Genomic DNA, 22,877 nt, shown 5'->3' with positions numbered 1-22,877 from the left:
AGTTCTCCCCAGAGGTCTGTGCTAGAGGTGGCATTAATTCTTCCTTATATCCATCATCCTCCTCCCAAGTCAACCTTCCTTTCAAGGTGAGGTCATCCAATTCACCAAAAATTCAAGGAGATCTGGAGGAATGTCAGTGGTTTACATTGGGGGCAAAAAGAAATGAGGGGTAAGAAAGAAATGAATTCTCAGTAGCAGTTTGGTTTTGGAAAGACATTCTTTCAGGAAGTAAACTAATTTTAAAATGGTAAGCTAAATTAAACAAGATAATTGTTGGAGAGCTGCTAGATGCTTGTGAAATTTGTTCTAAGCTAAGCACTTTCCATTGCCTTAGCATTTTTTAACATGTTAAAAATGTTATGGACTAACATATACTGACTGTGGGTTTAAACTGAGAGAAACAACCCATCAGTTGCTGAATACAAGTTAAAATTAATGTTTAATGAAATAGAGCTTATCTGTTTTATTGTAACTTTTCTATTCCTGCCTTAGCAGAGTCTGTGCACTTAGTACACTGAAGTCTTGGGACTTTCTGTCAGTCTTAGTATTAGCACAGTAAGTCTACTTAGTACTTTTTATGTCCAGCAGCAGGGAACAAGGATTCCAGCAGATGCTGGAGGCATGCTAACTGAGAAAGAATACATAGAAGGTGAACAAATTTTAGCACATTATATAGATACAGATTTCAACATGTCTATTTTCTGCATTAGGTTTCCTACTGTGTTAGTTCAACCAGAATGAAAGAATATCAATTTGAAGCTTACACTGAAGTGTAATACTGTATGAAAAGATTTTTCAAGAACAAGTTAAATGAGAATAAAAATTATTTGAGAAAGAATGAAGAAACTGGTCAACTCACTGCTTTTCCACTTAATAATATTCTTGCCCAGGACAATCTGGAAAACTCCGCTACAAACAGGATACTTCAAAAGGACTTGTCACAGGCCTTCTCAGATTTTATTTTGTTGCACCCTTGGATGAAGTTATTTACTCTCACAACATCATTTTACAGCAGAAAGATTCTGCATTTCAGTTCCTTAATTCCACCCTTCTGTCTAAGACAGCTTCTCTGTTGTCTCATAATTCTTGTATTATGTGCAAATCATACATAAGTGCATTGTTCACCTTTCCCCTCTCCTGGCTCTTTTTCTCTGTCCCATTTTCTCCATTAATTGTGTTGGTTACACATTTCTAGCTTCCTATATCTGGGCATTGGGGATTTTGAAGGCTCTGGGAATTTATGGCCAAAGCTCCCTCACTGGGAATTTGAGACCAGGTTAGCAGCCGTTCCACCAGCCCTGTCATACAGTTTCAGAACCTTTTTTAACTTCTTATCCTAGCTCATTCCTGTCCAGTTTCTTGCTATTTCCCACTTTCAATAAAGTGAAGGCTTTTTCAACACAAAATCCTTAAACTTTATTGGGGTTTTTTTCTTTTTTTTTTTTTCGATTTCCTTTAGCAATCTTATGTTTTCTCCTGTGTTTCCACAAAAATAACTCCCTTTTAAACCACACTGTCCTTCCCAGTCCAGGCAGTATTTTCCAGCCAAAATAATCTTCCTGGCTGAGAAATCTGAAAATATTTTATCCTGCTTGATCTTTTTCCAGAGTTTCTTTCCCTTCTGTATCCCATGCTGTCTCCTGAAACAGGGTTCTCAGCCTAGCATATCCTAACTTAATTTTAATGACTTTATATGTTGGTTTCTGCCTTGTTTGTTATTTTCTGATCCATTGCTAGGCCTGTCCCTTATAAGCTGCACTCTGACTTTTGCTGCCCTTTCTGCTACCTTTTCTATCACAGTTGTAATCTTTACCCTTTTCTCTCCTACTGCCCTGGCAAGCTTGGATCAGATTCACCCCTTCCAAGTCAATGACCTCACTGCTTCCATAGCTACTGGAGAGGTAACTAAGCTCTTCCTATACTTTACTTTGAATGGCAAAATGCAGCAAGAAATTACCCTGCACCTTCTCAAAAGAGAAGAATATCAGAATGCCAGAATCTTTACCAGACTTGAGTATAACAATTGGCACTAATTTTGATCCTGGTTCTCCTCATATTTTCTCAGGCATGCAGTCACTGTGACTGAAGGTCCAGATGCCATAAATGTCCTGGCACCTACAGGCTGGTAGATAGGATACCAGGCAGTGGGCTATGAGATAGAGGAAGATAAGAGCTAACATCACCACCCAGAAAGATAATTGACCCAAATTTACCCTCTGCACAGAAGCTCACTCCAGCTAGCACTGTTTCTCTAATAAGTACTGTAGGCTGAGGTGAGATAGCAGCTTATTCCAAAGACAGTGCTGTGTACACAACCTATACGGCACCACCGAAAAAATCAGCTGCACTGAGTTAAAACTCACATGTGTAATAATCACAGCCATGATCTCTCATCAACACAGATCTTTTTAGGAAAAAGAAAAAAAAAACGAATTGTTATCCTATATGATAGACTGAACTACCTACAGCTTCATAAAGGATGAAGAAGGCAAATGTTAACCTTACGGCAATCCTAGAAGACAACAGTACCTTTAACTCACCTTTTCATGGATTTGGGAGAGAGGTCCTTTTCTATGTCCTTTGCAGGAGTGTTGTAGGAGTCTGCATTGCATTCACTGTCATCATCGTACTCATGGTCGAGCAGTGTTCGTGCCCACGTGCCCATGTCATAGGGGGGCAACATTCCCCCAAACTCTGAAGGCAGGATCTCAGGGTGTATGAGCTGATGCAGGCTGTTGAGGTTGTTACCATGCAGGAATATCTGTACGTAGGCAGGCAGGTAAAAACACAAGGGTATCACCAAAAAACATCAAAGCCCAAATGACATCATCATTATTTGAAGGATGCTGTACAATTTAAACATTCTGGTTGTGTTGGGCTAGCAGAGGAAGGCACACATCATCTCTGCCTTAAGCATGGTCATACTATGTTCATAAATCTCCAAAGTGATTAAAGCATAAATAACTTAAAATGTATGCAGAGAAAGGGTAAGAACTGGTGTCTGGTAGGTAGATGGACAGAATATTAGATTAGCAAGACAAACTGCCTTGTTAATCTCTTGCCAATTGTTCTCCCTAATCCTGTGAATTAAGTGAATAAATTAAAATTATAACAAATGAATAAAAATAATATTCACCATATACAACAAGGAATATATATTGACTTTCAGCATGTAGCCATGAGTTCTATAAATAAGACAAATTGTGCAGTGTAATGATAACAGTGCTGGAAATATTTTCCTCCTTAATCTAGTTTTACCAGTAGCTGCCATTTATACTTGACAATACATGAAGTAAGTAATAATAGCCAACCAGTGTGACAACACTGAGGGAATAGCTGATGGACTATTTGATATCTGCCATCAATGTTTTGGTAGACTGATATTCATATATACTTTACACTTATATATCTGTATACGAATATGGTGTGATATGAATACTCGTATTTATGTTTAACTTATTGTTTCCCCTCAGAGATCTTTCATGTTCCACTTCACCTTGCAGGGACTCCTCTGGGCAGGTATACCCTTAGCATGATTTATAAGAGTTAAATTCAAAAGGCAGAAAGACAAAGACCAAATATATGCTTGTCTTTTATTGCTTACTTCAGACCACCTTCCAGTCAGCTGTGGACCCAGGAAAGTTAATATGACTGTGCAAAACCAGTGATTTTCTTCCATCTCAGAAAGGAATTTATCCTTTTGTGAAAGAACATCGATTAATGGTGAAAGTTATTTGCTTTATGGTGCCTTTACAGCTAAGTGTTTCACTTCTTAGCAGTTGTTTTTATATATGCCTAGTACTGCATTTATCTGACTTTAACTATCACTTGCAAATCTATATGAAAAATTAAAAAAACACATAATAATTCAGGATAAAAACAACAGATAAGTAATAAGCTTGATTAAAAAAATATAAAGAGACTTCTTTTGGTTTGAAGGGTTTTTTACCCAATCATTTGTTCTGCATCTAATAATTTTTTTAAGGCTGGTTTTAAATTTTATGTGCTGGTCATAACTTTCACATTTTGACACTAAGTTTAGAACTGTAAGTCAATATTTAACCACCTGACTACTTTTTATAGGTATTTGGTATTGACAAAAAAACAGTTGTAAAAAGTCAGCATTTCTGAAAATATATGCCATTGATTCAGGTGTCTAAATAAAAATTTAGATGCTAACTGATAAGCCTCCATGTTCAACAGCCTTGTCACTTATTTTTAATGCTGTAACCCTCCCATGAGCTGCACTTTACTCGCTAGTTATGCATAGGCAGCACTTGAGTTGAAAAGGCCTCAGACATATCTGGCACTACAATGTTCTCTGCAGAAGCTGCAGTCAACTGAGTGCAACTGAATCCTGCAAAATGGGGCTTCGTTTGCATATTTATAACAGATATTACATAAAAGGCTTTGTGATCTATAGTTCAAAATCTGTAAATACCAGAGGCCTCTCAAGCATAATCTGTCAGTAAAAAACAGCTCAACACCAAGGATCATTGTGGCCTTGCAGAGTGTGCTTGAGGAGAAAAAATACAGAGCTGCTTAAGGAGCTGATTCCATTGAAAAAAAAAAAATCATTTTCTTTGTAGTGCCGTTGTACACGATGTTGATTGTGTTTTCCTGGATGACAAATTTCCTGTTACAGAAATAATATCATTCTATACACTATCACCACCAAGCTCTAATTTAATTGCACTGATGCAAATGGTATAAATTCAGCAACATCACAGAGGCTGCTCATGCTTATGCACAGATGCATGCACACAAATTCCCTTTTATTGGTTTTCATTCAAATTAGTATTTGCAATCTAATACTACTAGATGCCAGCTGGGTATTTTAGCTCATGCTAATGTCAAGCAAAACACACTAGGAAAGGACTTTGTAGTCACTAACTCTGTTTTTAAAAGAAAGACACAAATAATTTTAACAGAAATTGAACAGAACTGAATTGAATACAATCTTAATAGAAACTGTAATGTTGGCAGTATTTTTTTATATAACCCCCAGGAGCAAGCATACGCTTACATTTTAAAATACATTTAAGTGCGCTGCTTGATTGTGTCCTTAAAGGATAAGGTTGTATAAGTTTCTAAAACAGTTGAAGGTACCCTGTGCAACACAGATATATTTAAACATTTTCCACCAATAGCAAGCTGATATCTCATGTTAATCTACTTTATTAGAGTATGATGCATCTGCTGATGACAACTGCCAGGAAATGGACAATTAAAAAGAAGAATACCCTTTTTCGTGTCTTCTCCTTCAGAAAGGGCCGGATAACTGTGTAGAGGGCATGGATATACCACGGCTGATTGACGAAATGTATTCCTCCAAACCGAGCTGGAAAGCTGTCCTGTGTGCCACAAAACAAATACACAAAATTTGAGCTGATTCTTAACATATGTAGCACATGCATCTAATACCATTTTTTTTCTGAATGCCTTCATCTTAATAATAAGCCTTTAACAAGAAGAAAGATTATTCAAAACTGCATCCTCTCAGTTGAGTTCCAACTTTCCACACCAAGGAGCAGCACACCTTGGACAGGGTAAGTGTGGAGGAAGTGTGCTGAGACAGCTTTGCTATTCAAATAAAGGCACAGCATTTCTAACCTCCAGAAATGCTTTAAACATTTATGATTTGCCCATAATCCATCTATACAACATTTTTTTCTCTTTTCCACTTCTATGGATTTTATTCATTTTTAATAGTAACAATCTCAACTCTTCCAATGTCATTGAAGAGTGCTAAAAATGTCCCTTGTCTCCTCCTTAAAAAGAAAGTGTAAATCTAAGCTACTATTCAGAATGTCTCCAATATTATCCATATTTCATAAAACTGAGGCTGCATTGAACATTATGCACAAACCGTTATGCAATATCCATGACAGTAATTCTTGTCACATAGTCAGAGGCCTTCTGGGAACTCAAATGTAAGGATAGCATATCTGTATTGAAGCAATGGCTTTTCTTTTTTACTTGCTGAAAATCACAAGGGGCAGATAACTCACTAGGAAAAGATTCTGATATGCATTTTCAATTTCTAAGTCAAGAGAATATGCCACAGGGTTTGGAAGTTTCAGGAGGGCAGCCACTCTGTCCTGGAATACAATTGCTAAGTTCCTTGTGTTGTCCTCATTTTGTCTTTGCCTGGTTGATCATATGCACAAACAACGCAATAAGTCAGCTCCTCTGTTTCCTAGAGTTGCACCACTGAGGAAGGAGGAAAGAGGTGCAAACAGGTGCCGTTGATGCATGCTCCCTTTTGTTTTCATGGCTTATGTCAGAACCTTCTCAGTGAAGAACCTTCTCCCACTTATACATACTCCCTAAATTAATGGCTTTCATTTGAAGCTTAGTTCAACAGGAGACACAGCATAGGCAGCCATGGCAGTCTCTTAGATCATGACCAGGTTCCTCACTGCAGCAGTAGCAGCCCCTGTTTGACCATACAGGTAACAAACAAGGGCATCCTTTCCAGCTACACCTCCTCCTGTTCCTCCTCCTATGTGGATGCAATAAAGACAACTTCAGGTCTGTGCCACTGGGATGAACGACTCAAAAGGAGGCAATCAAATGGTCTGACATAGTGCTTTGTGCTAACAGACCTATCTTGCCTCCTCTGGAGACAAGAGAGGAGGCCCTATAGAAGCACCTAGCAGCCTTGATGTAATCTGCAAAGCACCACTTGAAGCATAGGGCAATAGAGCACACACCAACAAAATGGCCAAGAAAAGAATTATAAACTATTAGAGCCAATCAAGAACTGTCACAAAAGAAAAGCAGAAACTGCAGGAAGGAAATCTTCCATATTCCAGATAGGAATATACTTTGAAAAAGTGCAACTGTCTGCATATCCACAGAACATCTTTAGCTCTGCAAATGTGTTTAGCCCTGTGGGAATAACAAAGTAAAGTCACTTACTCCTCTCCAAGGATCCATCCACATCCTGTCAGGCATGCCTAACCCCGGGGCTCTTTACAGCAAGGTACACCTTGCCTTCCAATTGTAACAGCTTGCTGGATTTTCCATCAAGGAGGCAGCACCTTGACAATAATTTACAGGGAGGATGACAACCACAACACACACTATTCACATCTGGCTGGCCAGAGCACAAGTCAATACAATCAATGGTCTGTTTTGCAGCTTTTCTCCTGAAACTTTTGATTAACAGCAGCTCTGAAAGAAAACAATCCTATCAAAAGATTGCTGCAGAAGCCTCATTCTGCTAAATGCACAATTCCTGTCAGCACTAACCTAATGTCAAACAGGATGGTTGGTAATTTGACACATAATTCACCCTGTTCCGTATTGTAAATCCCCAAACACCATTCTGAGGACACAGCTACAATGTGCAAAAGGCAGTAAATTATGTTTGTATCATAGTGATCCAACAAATCCATTTGGGAAGGATAAATCACCAGATGACACCACAACCTTTAGTTACAGGTGATAAAATTCATCTAAAGAAGGTTGTGTTTATTTGGATTATCACAGCTGGTTCTCCAGTAAAGAAAACAGGTGCTCCATGCTGCATACCATGCACAAAAGAGCACACACTTAGAGCTGCAGAAATCTCATTAGAGCTGAGAGTCACACAGAAACTAAGGATAATTTGTGAAGAAGAACATTCAATGGGCAAACTGGCATGTACAGACACAGATTCAGAGCAGACTGCCAACGGCATTTGTATTCTAATGTGGCCTCAGAATGCTCTGTATCTTTTTAAAGATACAAAATTTCCAGCAGACAAAAAGATTATCCTTAAAAACTACCACTTTGACACATCTACCATCTTTTTCTGCATCTTGGAAACCATTTACATAGAGGATCACAAATATATGTGGAGTGATCCTCAAACAGATGATGCCACTTGATCTTAAAAGCCAGTTTATTTCAGTGTTTCTCAGAAATTCTGAAAGCATTTTCTGGAACTAAAGAAGATGGGTATTTATCAGTCTCTGTGACTGAACCAAGGTGCCCAGATTCAGAAGCAGTTCCTAAGGTGTAATTAGGACCCCCAAAAATTTGTGCCAAAAACCAGAAAGGGTGATTTGGTCAGAATGATCCTGCTTTGTACACAGTGCTTAAACTAGTATTCAAAAGCTACTGAAAGTAGATCCAAAAGCAAATCTCAAAAGCACCTGCTGAAAAATAAAAAAGCAGAATAAGCAACTACATCTGCAGGAGAAACAGGTGTCAGAAGGTTGTCTTGCTCTTCTCAGATGTACCTGATTTCCACAAGGGGATTTGCCAGACAGATGGTCATCCTTACATAAAGAGCAGGTAGGAATTTCTTTCAAATCAGTGATTCTTCTGGGGATTTATGTAGATTAGGTTACAAGCACAGTGGCAGTCACAACTGCCTCTGCAGACACACTGTACTTCAACAGATGAGCCTGTAACCCATGAATCACATGAATTCTAAGTAAAAGGAATCTCTTGCCAGAAAACAGTAAGAAATGGAGATCAGCTGTAAAGTGAGCTGTGCTTCTGATTGGAAAAGTAATAAATCTGATGGGGTATTACCAAACTGCAAAAAAGAACTAATTATATCTACACAGTGGGTGGATTTTTCTTCACATTCACTGTAACCTCTGCTTCAGCAGAACGTAACTTTTTCTTTTCTCTGGTGAGCACAGCTTGTGACATGGCCATGCCATAGACACAGACAAGCAGGCAGTTATTATCAGAGACCACAGGCCCCGTGACACGAGGCTTGCAAGAGACAATTAACAGCCAAGGAAGAGGCACACCCCTACACTACTCTCTGCAGCACTGGGGGACTACCAGTGCACTTGCAGCATCACAAAACCATCCCTCACTGGGTTTGCAACTCTTGTGAAATGGTTCTGTGCACTCGCAGCACACCAATTCTACCCTCTCTGCCAAAGACAATTTATACAAACTATCTTTACAAGTTTTCTCTCCAAGGGCCCAGCTGCTATTGCCTGCTACCACCCTTGGCACATACAAAGAAGCCACGTTCCCACTTGCAAGCCACCACATTCCACCCTGTGCTGGGCTCAGCCATCACCTGAGCCAGCTCTCAGGGTTTCACCGAGGGTCTCCTGCTCTGCTCTGGCTTTAAGGAACTCTTACAGCACAGGCAGTAACAGCAAAACTAGTATAGGACATTTTCAACAGTATTTATGGGAATAAAGTGCCAAATTCCTACTGAAAACCAATGTGAGTCTTAATGGTATCAGGACTGTTATCATAAAAATGACCCATCTTTACCAATTGCAAAAGATCAAAGAACTTCTTAACATTCTTCACTCCTTGAGCATAATGTCAACATTTAAAGCTCTGAAGTCTAGTTTAAATGATGCAGCCCTCCTAGGTGAACCCAGTACTGTAACCAAATTTGTTTGCACAGCTTTTAGAAATGTAGTCTCAGAAACTGCTGAGTCCACTGTGTGCCCAAAGATGCTTTGGCATCCCATTGTCATCAGAGCCTTAAAAGTATGCTGCACATCTACAGCAAACAGACTGTCTGGACACACCTTGCCACACATTAACACCGAGAGACTGCTTGGGCATGCGTGCTCTGGGGTTATTTTTGAGGGTTTGCTGTCCTTTTGTGCAGTGAAACTGTTTTTGCAGACAGTCTAGAGACATCCTTCAAAGGACAGTCTAGACAAACATAATGAATATGCTCACACCCTTTACTTAAGGCTGCACTTGAGCGCTCTGATGAATTCAGGCTGTTGCATCTATAGACAACAAGAGGTTACAAAGTCAAAACTCCAATAGCTGTATCTTCATAACAAAAATTGCAAGTTCAAAGAAAGCATACAAAACTGCTAATATCTTAACTGTGACTTAAGACTTACTCCTCAAGATAATACATTAGTCCTATTTTAGCTTTTCTGCTAAGTAAAGCATTTCAGGGAGAAAAAAAAAATACTACCAAAATAGTATCTTCATAATGGAAAGCTCCACTAGAAAGAAACTGAAACATTCTCTCTTCTACAAAATGCATCACAACTAAACTTCATTTTTAGCATGTTAAAGAGGAAACTATGGAAACTCATGGAAAGAAAAGAATCTGACTAGAAGGAATAGTTCACATCCTTATCCAAGAGGTGAAATACCAAAGGAACCAAGAGTCACAGCCATCTACATCTAGAAAGGACACCCATCTTCCTACCAAACTGCAAATTCCACCAAAGGCAGGAAAGAAAAAGGCATTCCTAATACCAAATATCCTGCCAGCATCCATCCATGACATGAGGACTTGCAATGCCTCAAACAAACAAACTTTATGTCAAGACTGATCACCTATGCTTAAGACATGACTGGAACCAGTGGTGAGATTGGATGATTAGGAGACTGGAAACTGAATATTTGGCATCTGAAAGAATTTGGGTTGGATTTTTTTAAGGAAACAGATGCTAAACACACCAGGAAGAATAAATAACAGGTGAGGAAAGAACCTTTCAAAACAAAGGAGAGAAAGCTGACCAGGAACACAACTAGACTGGAAGCTGGTAGACAGCTTTGAATCACCAAACATGCAACAAGACTGGCACCCTAACTCATTTTGAGAAAATTAGTAAATTCTCAAGAAGCTAAGCTTCAACTTGTCTAACAACAGGAGACATTCCTTCTTTACCTCTCTGTTAAGGTGCTTTTAAGATTCAGATCCAAAAAAGAAGACTCAGGTGGTGAAATTTTGCTTGACCCGGGAACAGCTGCCCTAGTGATTTCCCTCTGTAAGACTAACATGCTGTTTTCTCCTAGTCTGAGCTTTTCATTTTTATTACACAATGTTGAGCCATTTCTAAGACAAACAAAAAGTGCCCAAATAAATTTTTGTTACTGTGTTCAACCAAAAGGACAGTACCTAAAGGCAAATTGCATCATTCAGTGATATTCCTACAAAATAAGATTTAATTATCTAGAACTGGATGCTGTCATTTGGCTAAGAAGCTTCCAATGAAGCAATTTGACTTTTGGCAGTCCTTTTCATTTCTATTAGTCATTTTATCTTACAACTCATATAGAAATATGTTAAGCTGAATAAAAAGAGAAGAGAGGTGGTATCCATCCAGTGAGAATATTGCTTTTTTTTATTGAAGTATCTGTTTTAATTTTAAATAGTCTTCCACTTTTCATTTCAACATGCTACTCATAAAAATTATATATTGTTTAAATTAATTAGGTGGGATTTAAAATTCATTTGACCGTATGTGTCTGCATGCTTATATATAAATATAATAAAATTTAAAACCTACATAGATTTTGTGCTTTCACTGTTTGGATAAAGGGATTATATCACTCCAACTTTTAATTAGGTGGGCTTGATAAAGAAAGTATTTTATGCAAAACCTTCACTTTAATTAGAAATTACTTTATTTCTTTACAAATTACCTTCCAGAGGTTTTGACCTTATTTAAGTTTTAATTAGAAATTGGAAATTCTTTTAGAAATGTTTCTTCATTTTGACATGGGACTTGGGGTTTTAAACATTGGTCCTTGCCCTATTTGTTTATTTTAAAATAAACCTTGAAGATTAAGGCTTTAATTTTAAAGAAGAAATTAAAAATGCTGTTTTTCAAGGACAATACTGTTTTCAACGATCAGCACTGCCTCTTTTCTAACACTTAATTTGGAATGTGAGATATTAAAAACAGGGAAAGGAACCCAAAAAATTTCACAGCCTGATGCTATTTTCCAAATAAGCAAAGCCAGAAAGAGAGTAAGAAGAAGGGTAGAAGTAGGCTCTTCTGTTCTGTTTTCTACCCTGTGATGAAAATTATTCTTTACAATAGACAATTATCAGATGGTGATTTCTTCTATGCAAATTCCCATAGGGAAAAAAAAAAAAAAGCCTGTTTTCCAGGCAGCTTGTGAGTATTTTATTAGATTAAGATTACAGACAAAGAGAAAAAAAACACTATACTGCAAATTGCTGTGAATAAATACAGTAGCAATACTTTCATAATACTGGTGGAATAAAAATAATGTGAAAAATTACTGTCCATAAAGGATTCCATACTCCAAGCTCCTGAAGGCAGAACTCTTTGGCCAGAGACTGCATAGCAAGAGCTGAAATGCCACACCAGCATCTCAGCTTGTACCACCCCCGTCCCGAAGCTGCCCTCTTTTTGTCAGTGAGACTGTCCAAACAGCCCCTGGTCTCTGCCAAACTGCTGACCACAGGATTACTGTCAGGATGCTTTTCATCAAGCAGAAAGCTTCCCACAGGCCTGAGGACACTTCAAAGAGGAGCATTAGTAGCTATCAGATACCACCCCCCTTCCTTGTACCTGATCACCTTCAAATATGAGCAGGTTAAACAGCACCTGGGAACAAAGGGATATTTTAGGATAATGTTAAGATGGGGATTGAAAGAAACAAGGCAAGGCAGAAACCATACAAATAAGATAAAAGCGAGGAGCGGAAGAAATTAAATAAAAAAGCAATTCAGGGAGAGATATCAAGATACTACTATGATCCACAAGAGAAAACCATTCATCTCGTTCCTTCTCTACCCCTTTTCAAAATTTTCACAGGAAGGTAGGGAAAGAGAAAGTATTCCTGCATGTAGGACCCATGTTTTACAGTCACATGTCAAGACTGATTTTAGGTGCAAACCTGAACACAAACAGGGTAAATAAACACCAAATCCTATATCTTCCATGTAATTTCATATATCATTCCAGCTCACAATTTCCTAGGACCGGACCCAGCCTAAGGATTTTCAGTTCCGGATTGACTTCTGTCAAAATCTTCAAGAAGCTAATCTGAACCTGTCCAAGCAATGGGGCACACAGGTCTGCTGATGGATAAGGTGAAGAAAGATCCTGCACAGAGGCAAAAATGCATGTTTTCAAATAGCACTGCATAGCTATCCAGTGCCAGTAAGTTACTGAGTTAAAAGATACCATTTCTCCTACCATAATATTCACTTTTTCTCCCCTAGAAATGGAGAACTTCTGAACTAGTGCCTACAAATTTATTATTCAAAGCTACTCCAAAAATGCAACTCTCAGTTTCAGACAAGATGCATTAAAATTGGATTAGCCCTTTGTAAGTTTCAATTTACAACAATACAATAAACTGAAAACTATAGTGTTTCAAGAGTTATTTAATGAGCCATGTGTTTCTTCATACTATGAGGAATCAATCTCCATCACTGCAGTAAGCACTAAGAGCCATAATCATTTTAACCATCCAATTTTAATCTGTCACTCCATGCAAATGACAGTCCTGAGAATTGAACTGAACCGTAAAATTGGAGTGATACTGATTTGAGAAAAATCAGCTGAGGACAGCCACTGAGATCTAGAATGCAGCATAATTAAGCTTTAAATTGCTGAGGAAATTGAATAACTGACTTGAGATCCATTAATAAGTATTATATTTTATTAAGAGTAGAGGTATCATGAACTATGGAGCATACATAGTTTCAAGAGGTCAGTTCCCCACAGGACAAATCTAATTTGAGTTCCAAAAAGAGTTCCAATACCTTCATCATAGTACAGAATGAAGATTTATTTCGGCCTTTCAGCTTTAAAGAAAGCCTTAGTCTGAACTGCTCAGCTACACTTTATCTTTACAAAGGTGCTTTAAAAAATATTACTTCCTGCATGCTAACGCCAGCTTCCCTCTTCTTCTGCACTCCTGAACGACTGCTGGTGGTGCACACATGCAATGTGTGCCTGGGAGTCCAGGGAGTTTCAATATTGTTTGAGGGAGAACAAGTTATTACTCTAGAGGACCATAAATCATTGTTGTTGAATTCTAACTTCAGACATCAGCCCCCTGTCTTTGTAAAGCCATACAAGCATGGGTGTCTCTGGAGGACAGAGACACCCTTTCTATGGAGGAAATCTTCCAGTAAAACTAGAGATTCACAACAACTGGGAAAATAAATAGTTACATGTTTTACCACACATATCTAGGACAAGGCTAATGTGTTTGCTGAGCTATCAGGATATGCCAGTAATGAAGAAATGTGATTGTTGTATCTCTCTTAAAATCGCACTTTGGAAACTCTTGAAAATTCATGTGCAAGGAATTGGGAGATCAAAACCAGAAATGCAGATGTCTTCTTGCTAAGATAAAAGTGGAACCCATGTGAATATATTCCCAGGCCACAGAGAAAAGAACTCAACTCTGAAACTGTCTGGAATGCGGGGTCTGGGCTGGGCTTCCCAGTACACAGCAGACAGAGACACACTGGACACAGTCCAGAAAAGGGCCAGGAAGATGACTCGGGATTGGAGCATCTCTCCTATGGACAGAGACTGAGAGAACTGGCAATGTCCAGCCAGGAGGAGAGAAAACTCTGGGGAATCCCAGCAATGTACATAAACACCTGAAGGGAGGGTACAAGAAGCTGGAGCCAGGCTCTTTTCAGTGGTGCCCAATGACAGGATCAGAGGCCATGGGAACAAACTGAAACACAGAAGGGTCCTTTTGAATATAAGGAAACCATATAAGAGCACGCCATTCTAAACAACACTGATGAAAAACATAAAATTACTGAGGTTAAATAGTCTTTTTACCAGGTATTTTCCAAACCACTTATCACAGTTGTGGTATTTTTGAAATTCCTTACCAGCAGAAGTAACCAGTGTGATGACAGACTCCTCAAAGGCAATTAAAAAAATATTTGCTGGTAGATGTTAATATTTACACTATGCAAGTTACTCAAGCTACTTGCCTTGGCTCATGTCACTCACCTTAACAAGTTACTGTCAAAAATGTGCTTGGCTTTCTCCACCTAAACAAAGGCTTACCTACCAAAGCTGTCTGCCCAACACTGAACAAGTTCAGTTTCCAAAGGCTGGGAATGAGCTGCTTCCCCAATTCTAGCACCCACCAGTGAGCCCACCTTTTCAGAAATGTCAGAGGGCAACATGGGCAGCTCACAGACCAGGGAAAGTCAGCAACAGTCAAGTTAATTCCATTCATTAACCACACCTCGAGGAAAGAAGTTCAATTTCCTTTTTGAAACTGACAATTTGCTGCTCTGCTCTTAGCTCTAGCAATATAACAAAGGGTGGTTGCATTTGAAAATATGTCTTTTTTTTAAGTATAGCATTATTTACAAAGATATTGCTTTTGCATATGTAACATCTTTAGATGTTTATAACTAGAGATCACAAAATGTTTATTGCTCTACTGCTAAAACCTTATTCAAATTGTAGCATCTTAAGTGCAATGCAATATACTAGACCAGCGTAACCTACTTTTTCCACGAAGCATAAGAATGTATGTAAAAAAGATCCTCTCTCCCTCCCTTATTGTATTTGTGGGGCTCCCAGATGAAGGAAGGAATGATGAATCTGCCTCCATGTTCTTAGAAGGTTAATTTATTATTTTAAGATACTATATTCAAGAATCCTATACTAAACTATACTAAAGAATACAGAAAGGATACTTACAGAAGGCTAAAAAGATAATAATGAAAACTCGTGACTCCTTCCAGAGTCTTGACACAGCTTGGCACTGATTGGCCAATAAGTCAAAACAATTCACATGAAACCAATGAAGCAATCACCTGTTGCTAAACAATGTCCAAACACATTCCAAAGCAGCAAAACACAGGAGAAGCGAATCAGATAATTATTGTTTTCCTTTTTCTCTGAGGCTTCTCAGTAGAAGAATCCTGGGCAAAGGGACTTTTCCCAGAAAATATGACGGTGACACTCCCTCACCTTCCACTCTACTTTTCTGATTTAGCCACATTCTGATTTGCAGCCCTCTTCTACAGCATGGCTTAAATATTCTGCTTTCCTCTACTCCTGTCACTCCAGTGCTAGTGGTTGGTGCTACCCAGAGAATTAAATCCCCAGCACAGGGATGATGGCATATGGCATGCGTGAGTGGACTGAATGGGAGGCAGAGAGCCCTGCTGGCTGTCTCTTGCTTCCCGTCCATCCGCCCCAGAGAGGGCATTGTGCCGTGCTGTCCGGCGCATCCGCGTTATTAGCGCCGCAGCCGTGCAGCCGCCATCCACGATGTGCAGGCTGCAGCTGTAAAGGCCCCTGCTGTGACCACCGTGTGCACCTCAGAGGGAGGCTGAGAATACACAGCTCCTCACTTCAGTGAGAGTATCATTAAATATTAAACCGTAAACAAGCCTCTACCTCCGCCTAGCTGAACAGGCAAGAGTCATTCCTCAGCAACACAGGACGAGCTGAAATAAAATCAGAGCTAATGTGAATATAAGCAAACGTGGTCTCTTCCAACCTATCCATCCACAAATGGATGCTGTTGTTGAGACTGTGTCACAAAGCTCTTGCACCTGTACAGAAAAAATAGTTTAAGCAAGCAAAATCTTTTGTTAGATATTACCAGGTGTGGGGTCACAGCAGGATGCAGATACAGACTCAAAATGCACCACATTTTCTAGTGATAAGACATCTTCAATTGCTGATGAACAGAACTGCATTGAAATCTAAAAGGAACGTGTCAAACAGTGCATGTGTGTATGTGTATAAAAATCATTATGCCTCAAACAGAAAATTAATCTCTTAAAAAAAATATTAACACAGATAATTGGGCAATTTCCAATAGTCTATTCACTTTAACATAGATTTAAGAGCTCAGGCTATCAGCATAGGAAAAAAAGGCATTTCCTATCTAGGAATGAGAATCAGTTCCTTGTGCCCTACTGGTAAATCAATTATGTATTAGAGCTGCTGCTGCTTGACTTTTAATCCACATTAGTTCACAGACCTTAAACAAATTTGATGCTACCATATTAAAAAGGGAAAGCACTAGAACAAGTTATACATAAACAAAAAGGAAAACAGATCAAGCAAGAGACCAATTAATCAGTCAGATGCTGGCAGTGAGGAGACAGGCTGCCTATTGCCAGCACACAGAGAAATAGGAAACACAGATAAATCACTTAAATTTCCTTAAACGTAATTAAATCCAACCTGGAAAAACTATAAGATGATTTTTAACACGTTTCTTTGTTAACCTTAGTTTTTGGCAACTCAGACAAAGAAATTTGCTGACGTCTATATATGTGTACAGTGTAGCACTATAGATTTGTAATACCTGTTCTCATCCTGAATAAACTACATTTTGAGCCACATTCTGGACATCAGACACCAGCTGTATGCTGAGCCACTTGAAGATCCTGGCTGCATATTTACTGAAATAGATCATTTAAAGCAGTACTTCAGACAGCTCTGCTCATTTTGGAGTCGGGCTGATAAACCTTCACATGTAGCCGAAGCATTAAAAGTCTTCCATTTTCTGAGCCCAAATTCCCGCATCATCGTATCCACTACAATCTTTCAGCACTAAAATTAAAGGCAGCATGAATATTTAAATGTTGTGTGACAAGAATGCAGCAGTTAAATCTGCCAGTATACAAAATGCAAAGGCTACCTTAGAATTTGAGTTCACGGAAGGGAGGGAAGTGGTGGAAGGAAGTGAGGGAGGGAAGGAAGGAAGGGAAGGTGGAAGGAAGGGAAGGGGAAGGGAAGGGGAAAGGGAAGGGGAGGGGAAGGGGAGGGAAGGGAGGGAGGGAAGGGAGGAAGGGGCGGAAGGGAGGAAGGGGCGGAAGGGGCGGAAGTGGCGGAAGTGGCGGAAGTGGCGGAAGTGGCGGAAGTGGCGGAAGTGGCGGAAGTGGCGGAAGGAAGGAAGGAAGGAAGGAAGGAAGGAAGGAAGGAAGGAAGGAAGGAAGGAAGGAAGGAAGGAAGGAAGGAAGGAAGGAAGGAAGGAAGGAAGGAAGGAAGGAAGGAAGGAAGGAAGGAAGGAAGGAAGGAAGGAAGGAAGGAAGGAAGGAAGGAAGGAAGGAAGGAAGGAAGGAAGGAAGGAAGGAAGGAAGGAAGGAGTGAAAAAAAAAAAATGCAGGGGGGAAATTATCTCAGAATTCTTGCTAGCTATTGCTACTGCCCCCCAGGAGCTGTAGTTTGAGTGCTCTAAGCTTCCATTTCCTTACAAAGTCAATGTTATTTGGTTGAAATATTTTTTCTTACAGTGCACAACAGTGTCTCCTGGAGACAGGAACAGATACAGCCTAGAGGTAAATGAGGATCTGAATGCTCCACTCAATGCTGGCAGCTTTCCCAAAATTAAACACTTCCATTTTGACCTGTTTGATACTTTTCAAATAAAAGCATCTCTAGAAGGGAGATACTTTACAGTTGTTATGGAAAATTTTAGTTGTTATGGATTAGGATTCTTCTTAGAAAGGCTTTGGAGTCAAAGGCTATAATGTTTCTGTTTAAATTTTTAGAAGAACTATGGCCTATGTTTCTGTGGATAAGAATGCAGCATCTTGGAGCTATTCTAACAGATATCATTCTGTTTCTTGCTGGGATCTTACACAACACAAGCTTACACCAGAATAAGGAATTGAATTTCATGCAGATCTGACATGGAAAGTTATGTGATGCAATAAATCATAGACAAGCACAATCCTGTGTGTCCCAAGACACCCTCAGTATTCAAACAGATTGCTCTGTTATTTTAAGCTGTCACACTGCTGCAAAATTTCATCACCCAGTCCTGTGACTGTGACAGACCTCACCTGCAAAGTGAGGCCATGCAGAACAACCTCCAAGGGTGATGCCCAATGGTTGTTGGCACTTCAATAATTGGTTCTTCTCCTCTGGCTCAACTCTGCCCCAGAGTTGCAGCACAACTGAACAGTTGGTGTGCTCACTGAAGCTGCCAGCTCACAGCAGGAAAAAAGTACTGAAGGTTCTTGACCATTTCTGGGTATATAAAGTCTCATGGCGCCATTGTAGACAGAGAAGCATTACCATCAATGCCTTTGTCAAGTAACAACTCAAGGAATCTCATTCTGCATATCTAAATCCACTCTGTACTTTCAGCTGACTCCAGCATTTTACAGCAGCATTTAACTGCCTCAAAGTGTCATCAAGAATGAGAAAACACCAGACACGACAACTTACCCAATGTAAAATATGATCATGTCATCACTATGAATAAGAGTTTATAGCAAGTGGGTCTGATGAGCCTGACTAACTCTGTGACATTCCAATCCTGCTACATCAGCCTGCAGGGGTGAGTGCAGGCTCATCAAAGATCTCCAAAGCAATGTTCTTCACATACAGCTCACTTGCTTCAACTCACTGTGGACTTGCAGTATGATTGTATTGGGTGTACTCCATCATTTCTAGCTACAGAGCCAGGCATTTTCCCTAATGAAATGTACCATAAGAAGCACCAAGATACACAAAGTAACATTCTACAAAATCCCAAGCAGCATCTATGCTCCACAATTAACAGTGCCCAGAAACATTCATGGAGGAGAAACTCATTTATCTATACTGTGAAAGTGTTGGAGTAAGTCATAGCCACCGTCCCTCTACCAAACAATTTGGAAGGTAAACAGAAATCAAACACTGTTTCCAAAATGACCTTTGAATCTAGCTATATGCGTAGGTTAACAAAAATAATAATAGTCAGGACACAGCCACTACAGCAGAAGGGAGCAGCCCTAGGCATGTCTGTTTTATTAGTACATAGTTATACTCAGCAAGGAACTCAGGAAAACACAAAGCAATTTTAAATTATTATGCCTCATAAAAAATAAACATATTCCCTTTCAAAAGTTAGCTATGGATTTTTAAAATTCTATTAATCACACAGATTAAACCTTTTAAATACCATTAATTAAACAGAGTGGCTACTCAAGCACTATGAGGTCTATTGTGTAAATACACAGTAAGGATGCCTGAGAGATGTTTTTGCTCACTACAGTGACCTCTACTGAATAGCGCTTTTTTACAAAAATTGGTATTACACCAATGCTTCTGTTCCTATCATCCCTGTTGAAATTTTTATTGTCCATATTCTGTACCGGTGTAATGGTGATTAGAAATGGCGGCAAGATATGAACGATTCTCCATGCAAAATATGCATCATTATTACTTTCTCAGTTGTCAGGTCTTCAGCATCTGAGTTCCTTTTCAACATCACTGAGAAATGTATTGCCATTTACATTTGAGGTAAGTTATAATTATATAATAATAAGTTATAATAGTAATATATAAGTTCTGTCCATATTCCAATTAATTCAGCAGGCAACTCAAAGGTTTTAACCAAGAACCCTGGGATCAGTAGCAACATTTGGTAAAGGGGGAAAGTGAGGGAGAATAGCCCAGATCTAAATATCAGTCACAAGGGAAGGACTCAGAACTCACTCACAGATAAGCAGATCTAGTGAGAGCATGCAGGGGTTTGGAGAACCTCGGTCACAGCAACGTATCTGCCTGTGAGGAGCTGGACTCTGCATCAGGTAAGAATCAAGTCCAGTCTGGGTAAAGTGATAAATCCAATATAAAAAAAATCCACATGCAGAGCTGTAAATGTTGATGGTAATAACTATTTCTGATAGTCTTAAAGAATAACTCATCTGGGCTAGGTCATTCTCCTTTTCTAGAACATACCTGTCTGAAAACAGTTCTCCTCTGCTAAGTATCTACTGAATGCTTTTTCTATGTAAGAGGCTCCATATGCATATAATAAAAACAACTTATTCCCTATCATCAGTAGGGTGAACAGCACAACCCCAGTGGGAACAGGAGCTAGATTAACAGACAAGCTGAATTCATAGTAAATAAAAAATGTAAGCAAGACCTTGCATGGTTTTGCATTTCAAAGAGAAAAAAAATATTTACAAGCATTTTATACTTTTGAAATAAAACTCTCCATCATTGTGTTGGTTTTCTTTGACACTAACAAAAATACAGCTGTAGATGTGTTTGCAAAAAAATTATTATCTTTTCTACAACACTATTTTTAAACAAGCATTGACAGATCAATATAGTTCAGAATGTGAGCAAAGACATTACAATATTTGTTCCAATAGAGCACAAAGTTTATAAAAGAGATGCATTGTTGCATGATCAGCAGGCTGTATATAGTTTTATATAGTCCACACAAGCTATAATTTTTCCCTGATCCCTACCTATCATACTGATATGTGCTTTTCAGTACTACACAAAGCAATAACAAGTAGAGATGCTATTTACTATGAAAGCATGTGCACAAGTATATGCATCATCTACAATTTCTGCAGATGAAAAGTATTCCCAGCGAGGATCACACTGCATTGCCCTGGACATGGCTTCCAGCCAGGTAGGGAAGATATTTTCTCTTCAAATGAGAGATCTGAAATTATGCCTGAAGCAAGAATCAAATCAGAAGTCAAAATTTTGAAATTCAAGCAAGTAACTCTCTGTCCAACCTGGCAGGCCTAGCTTTGTTCAAATCCACATCAAATTGACACCAACTCTGATGATCTCCATGGACAGGCAACCGCTGCCAACTCTCCAAAGCTGCAGGGCTTTGGGAGCACAGGAAGCTGCACCAGAGCTTGCAGGACCATTAAGATGGGCACAGAGAATAAAGAGAACACAAAGGCACAGAAAGACACCAGCATCATGGATGGGAAAGTTTGGACCTCCTGCACTGGAACATCATGTCTAGCTCAAGAGGAAATAGGGTTTGGATCAGTTTTGGTGAAAGTCACCTGCACACTCACTGCAGGTAACAACTGAGCCTTTTCTACAAGGATGGAGAGCTGCATTCATTACTTTAAATGTGTGAACTAGAAATTTAATTGCTAAAACTAATTAAAGATATTGAAAATCTGGGTTTGAATCAATATTATGTAACACTAAGGGAAATTAGATCTATTTTAGGACTCTAAAAATGAGCGCAAAACAAATGGCACGCACAAACATGAGCCTCAATCCCCAGGTCTCACTTCACAGCCTGGACATCTCCCAGCCTCAACACACTCACCTGTTACCTGGGAAACAACATGGAAATTTTACTTTCTAGCACCAACTCCTCTAACTCTATGCCTGATGACATTTTCTTGCAGTGACAGCTCCTATTTTCACCCCTCCTGCTCCTTCTCATTAACATATAAATGCATTACAGTACATTTCATTCTAAAAGAACTTGCTGTTCATCCCATTTCTATTTTACAGTTAATGCTCAAGAAACAGGATGCCCTCAGTTACTGCCATTTTCCATCCTCTCTGCCTTCTCCCCAGTCTCCCTCATCCATGCCAACTGTCCTCCCCAGGTTTCAGTGCCTTGGGTGCTGTGGGTCACCTTTCACCTCATCACCCACAGACTTCAGTGCTTTTTCCTTGCTCACTTCACACTGAACATCAGATCCCTAGAGAACTCCCTTTTCCTATGAGCATTTCAGTGTCATTCCTGTGTCAATACACATATAACCCCATGTCTTCCACTGCCAAGCCTCACCCATCATTACTGCTTGTCTGAAAGCTCACTAACAGCACTAAGCTCAAATTCACTCAGTTTTTATTTTTTCTAGTGTTGCAGCAATCCTCATAATGAACTCAGCCAAACTCACAGCCCTGGGTTTCTCTATAAAGTCCTGTTCTCCTCTGACACCACTGTATCTGCAAGATCAATAGGGATTACCAAGTCTTTCCACATACAATGTTGTGGGAAACCTGGCCCTTTATCTTTAATATCCTACTGCCACATTTTGGCTGCCTAAAAGTTATTCTGAGTTGAGGTTTTTTTAATCGATATGTGCTTGATGAGCCCAGGGCTGTGAATTTCAGTCCATTTTGAAAGGATCAACCCCAAGAGAAAGGACAAGAAACATCACCCACCTAATAGAAGCAAAAAAGGGAAACGGCCTGACACTATTTGAGTGACGAAATTGTGATCTATGTGAATCCTGACTAAATTCCCTTCTAAGTTTTTATTGTGTGTTGAAAAGAACATCAAGGTTCTGAACAAGGAGGGGTGAGAGAAGCAAGCAACACCTGTCCCAATATGATGCACAAATACCAACAACATTCCTTTTGAAACCATCTGCTTTGCAGCAGAGCATGCCTCCTGCAATACAATATGTGAGTCAAAGCAGATTATGC

General features: G+C 39.3%; 1 protein-coding gene across 1 annotated transcript in view; it reads right to left on the bottom strand.

Annotated features, from left to right (window-relative positions):
- CLVS2 (clavesin 2) overlaps nt 1–22,877 on the bottom strand; it is a 56,572-nt gene that overhangs the window by 10,490 nt on the left and 23,205 nt on the right. Inside the window, exons 3-4 of the mRNA XM_063151100.1 lie at nt 5,244–5,354; nt 2,541–2,761 (exon numbers count right to left, since the gene is read on the bottom strand). Of these exons, the coding sequence (XP_063007170.1) occupies nt 2,541–2,761; nt 5,244–5,354 (332 nt within the window). The remainder of the gene's footprint in view (nt 1–2,540; nt 2,762–5,243; nt 5,355–22,877) is intronic.

The sequence above is a fragment of the Melospiza melodia genome, chromosome 3 (genome assembly GCF_035770615.1).
Source record: "Melospiza melodia melodia isolate bMelMel2 chromosome 3, bMelMel2.pri, whole genome shotgun sequence".
NCBI lineage: Eukaryota > Metazoa > Chordata > Aves > Passeriformes > Passerellidae > Melospiza > Melospiza melodia.
This window is presented reverse-complemented; position numbering and strand designations above follow the sequence as displayed.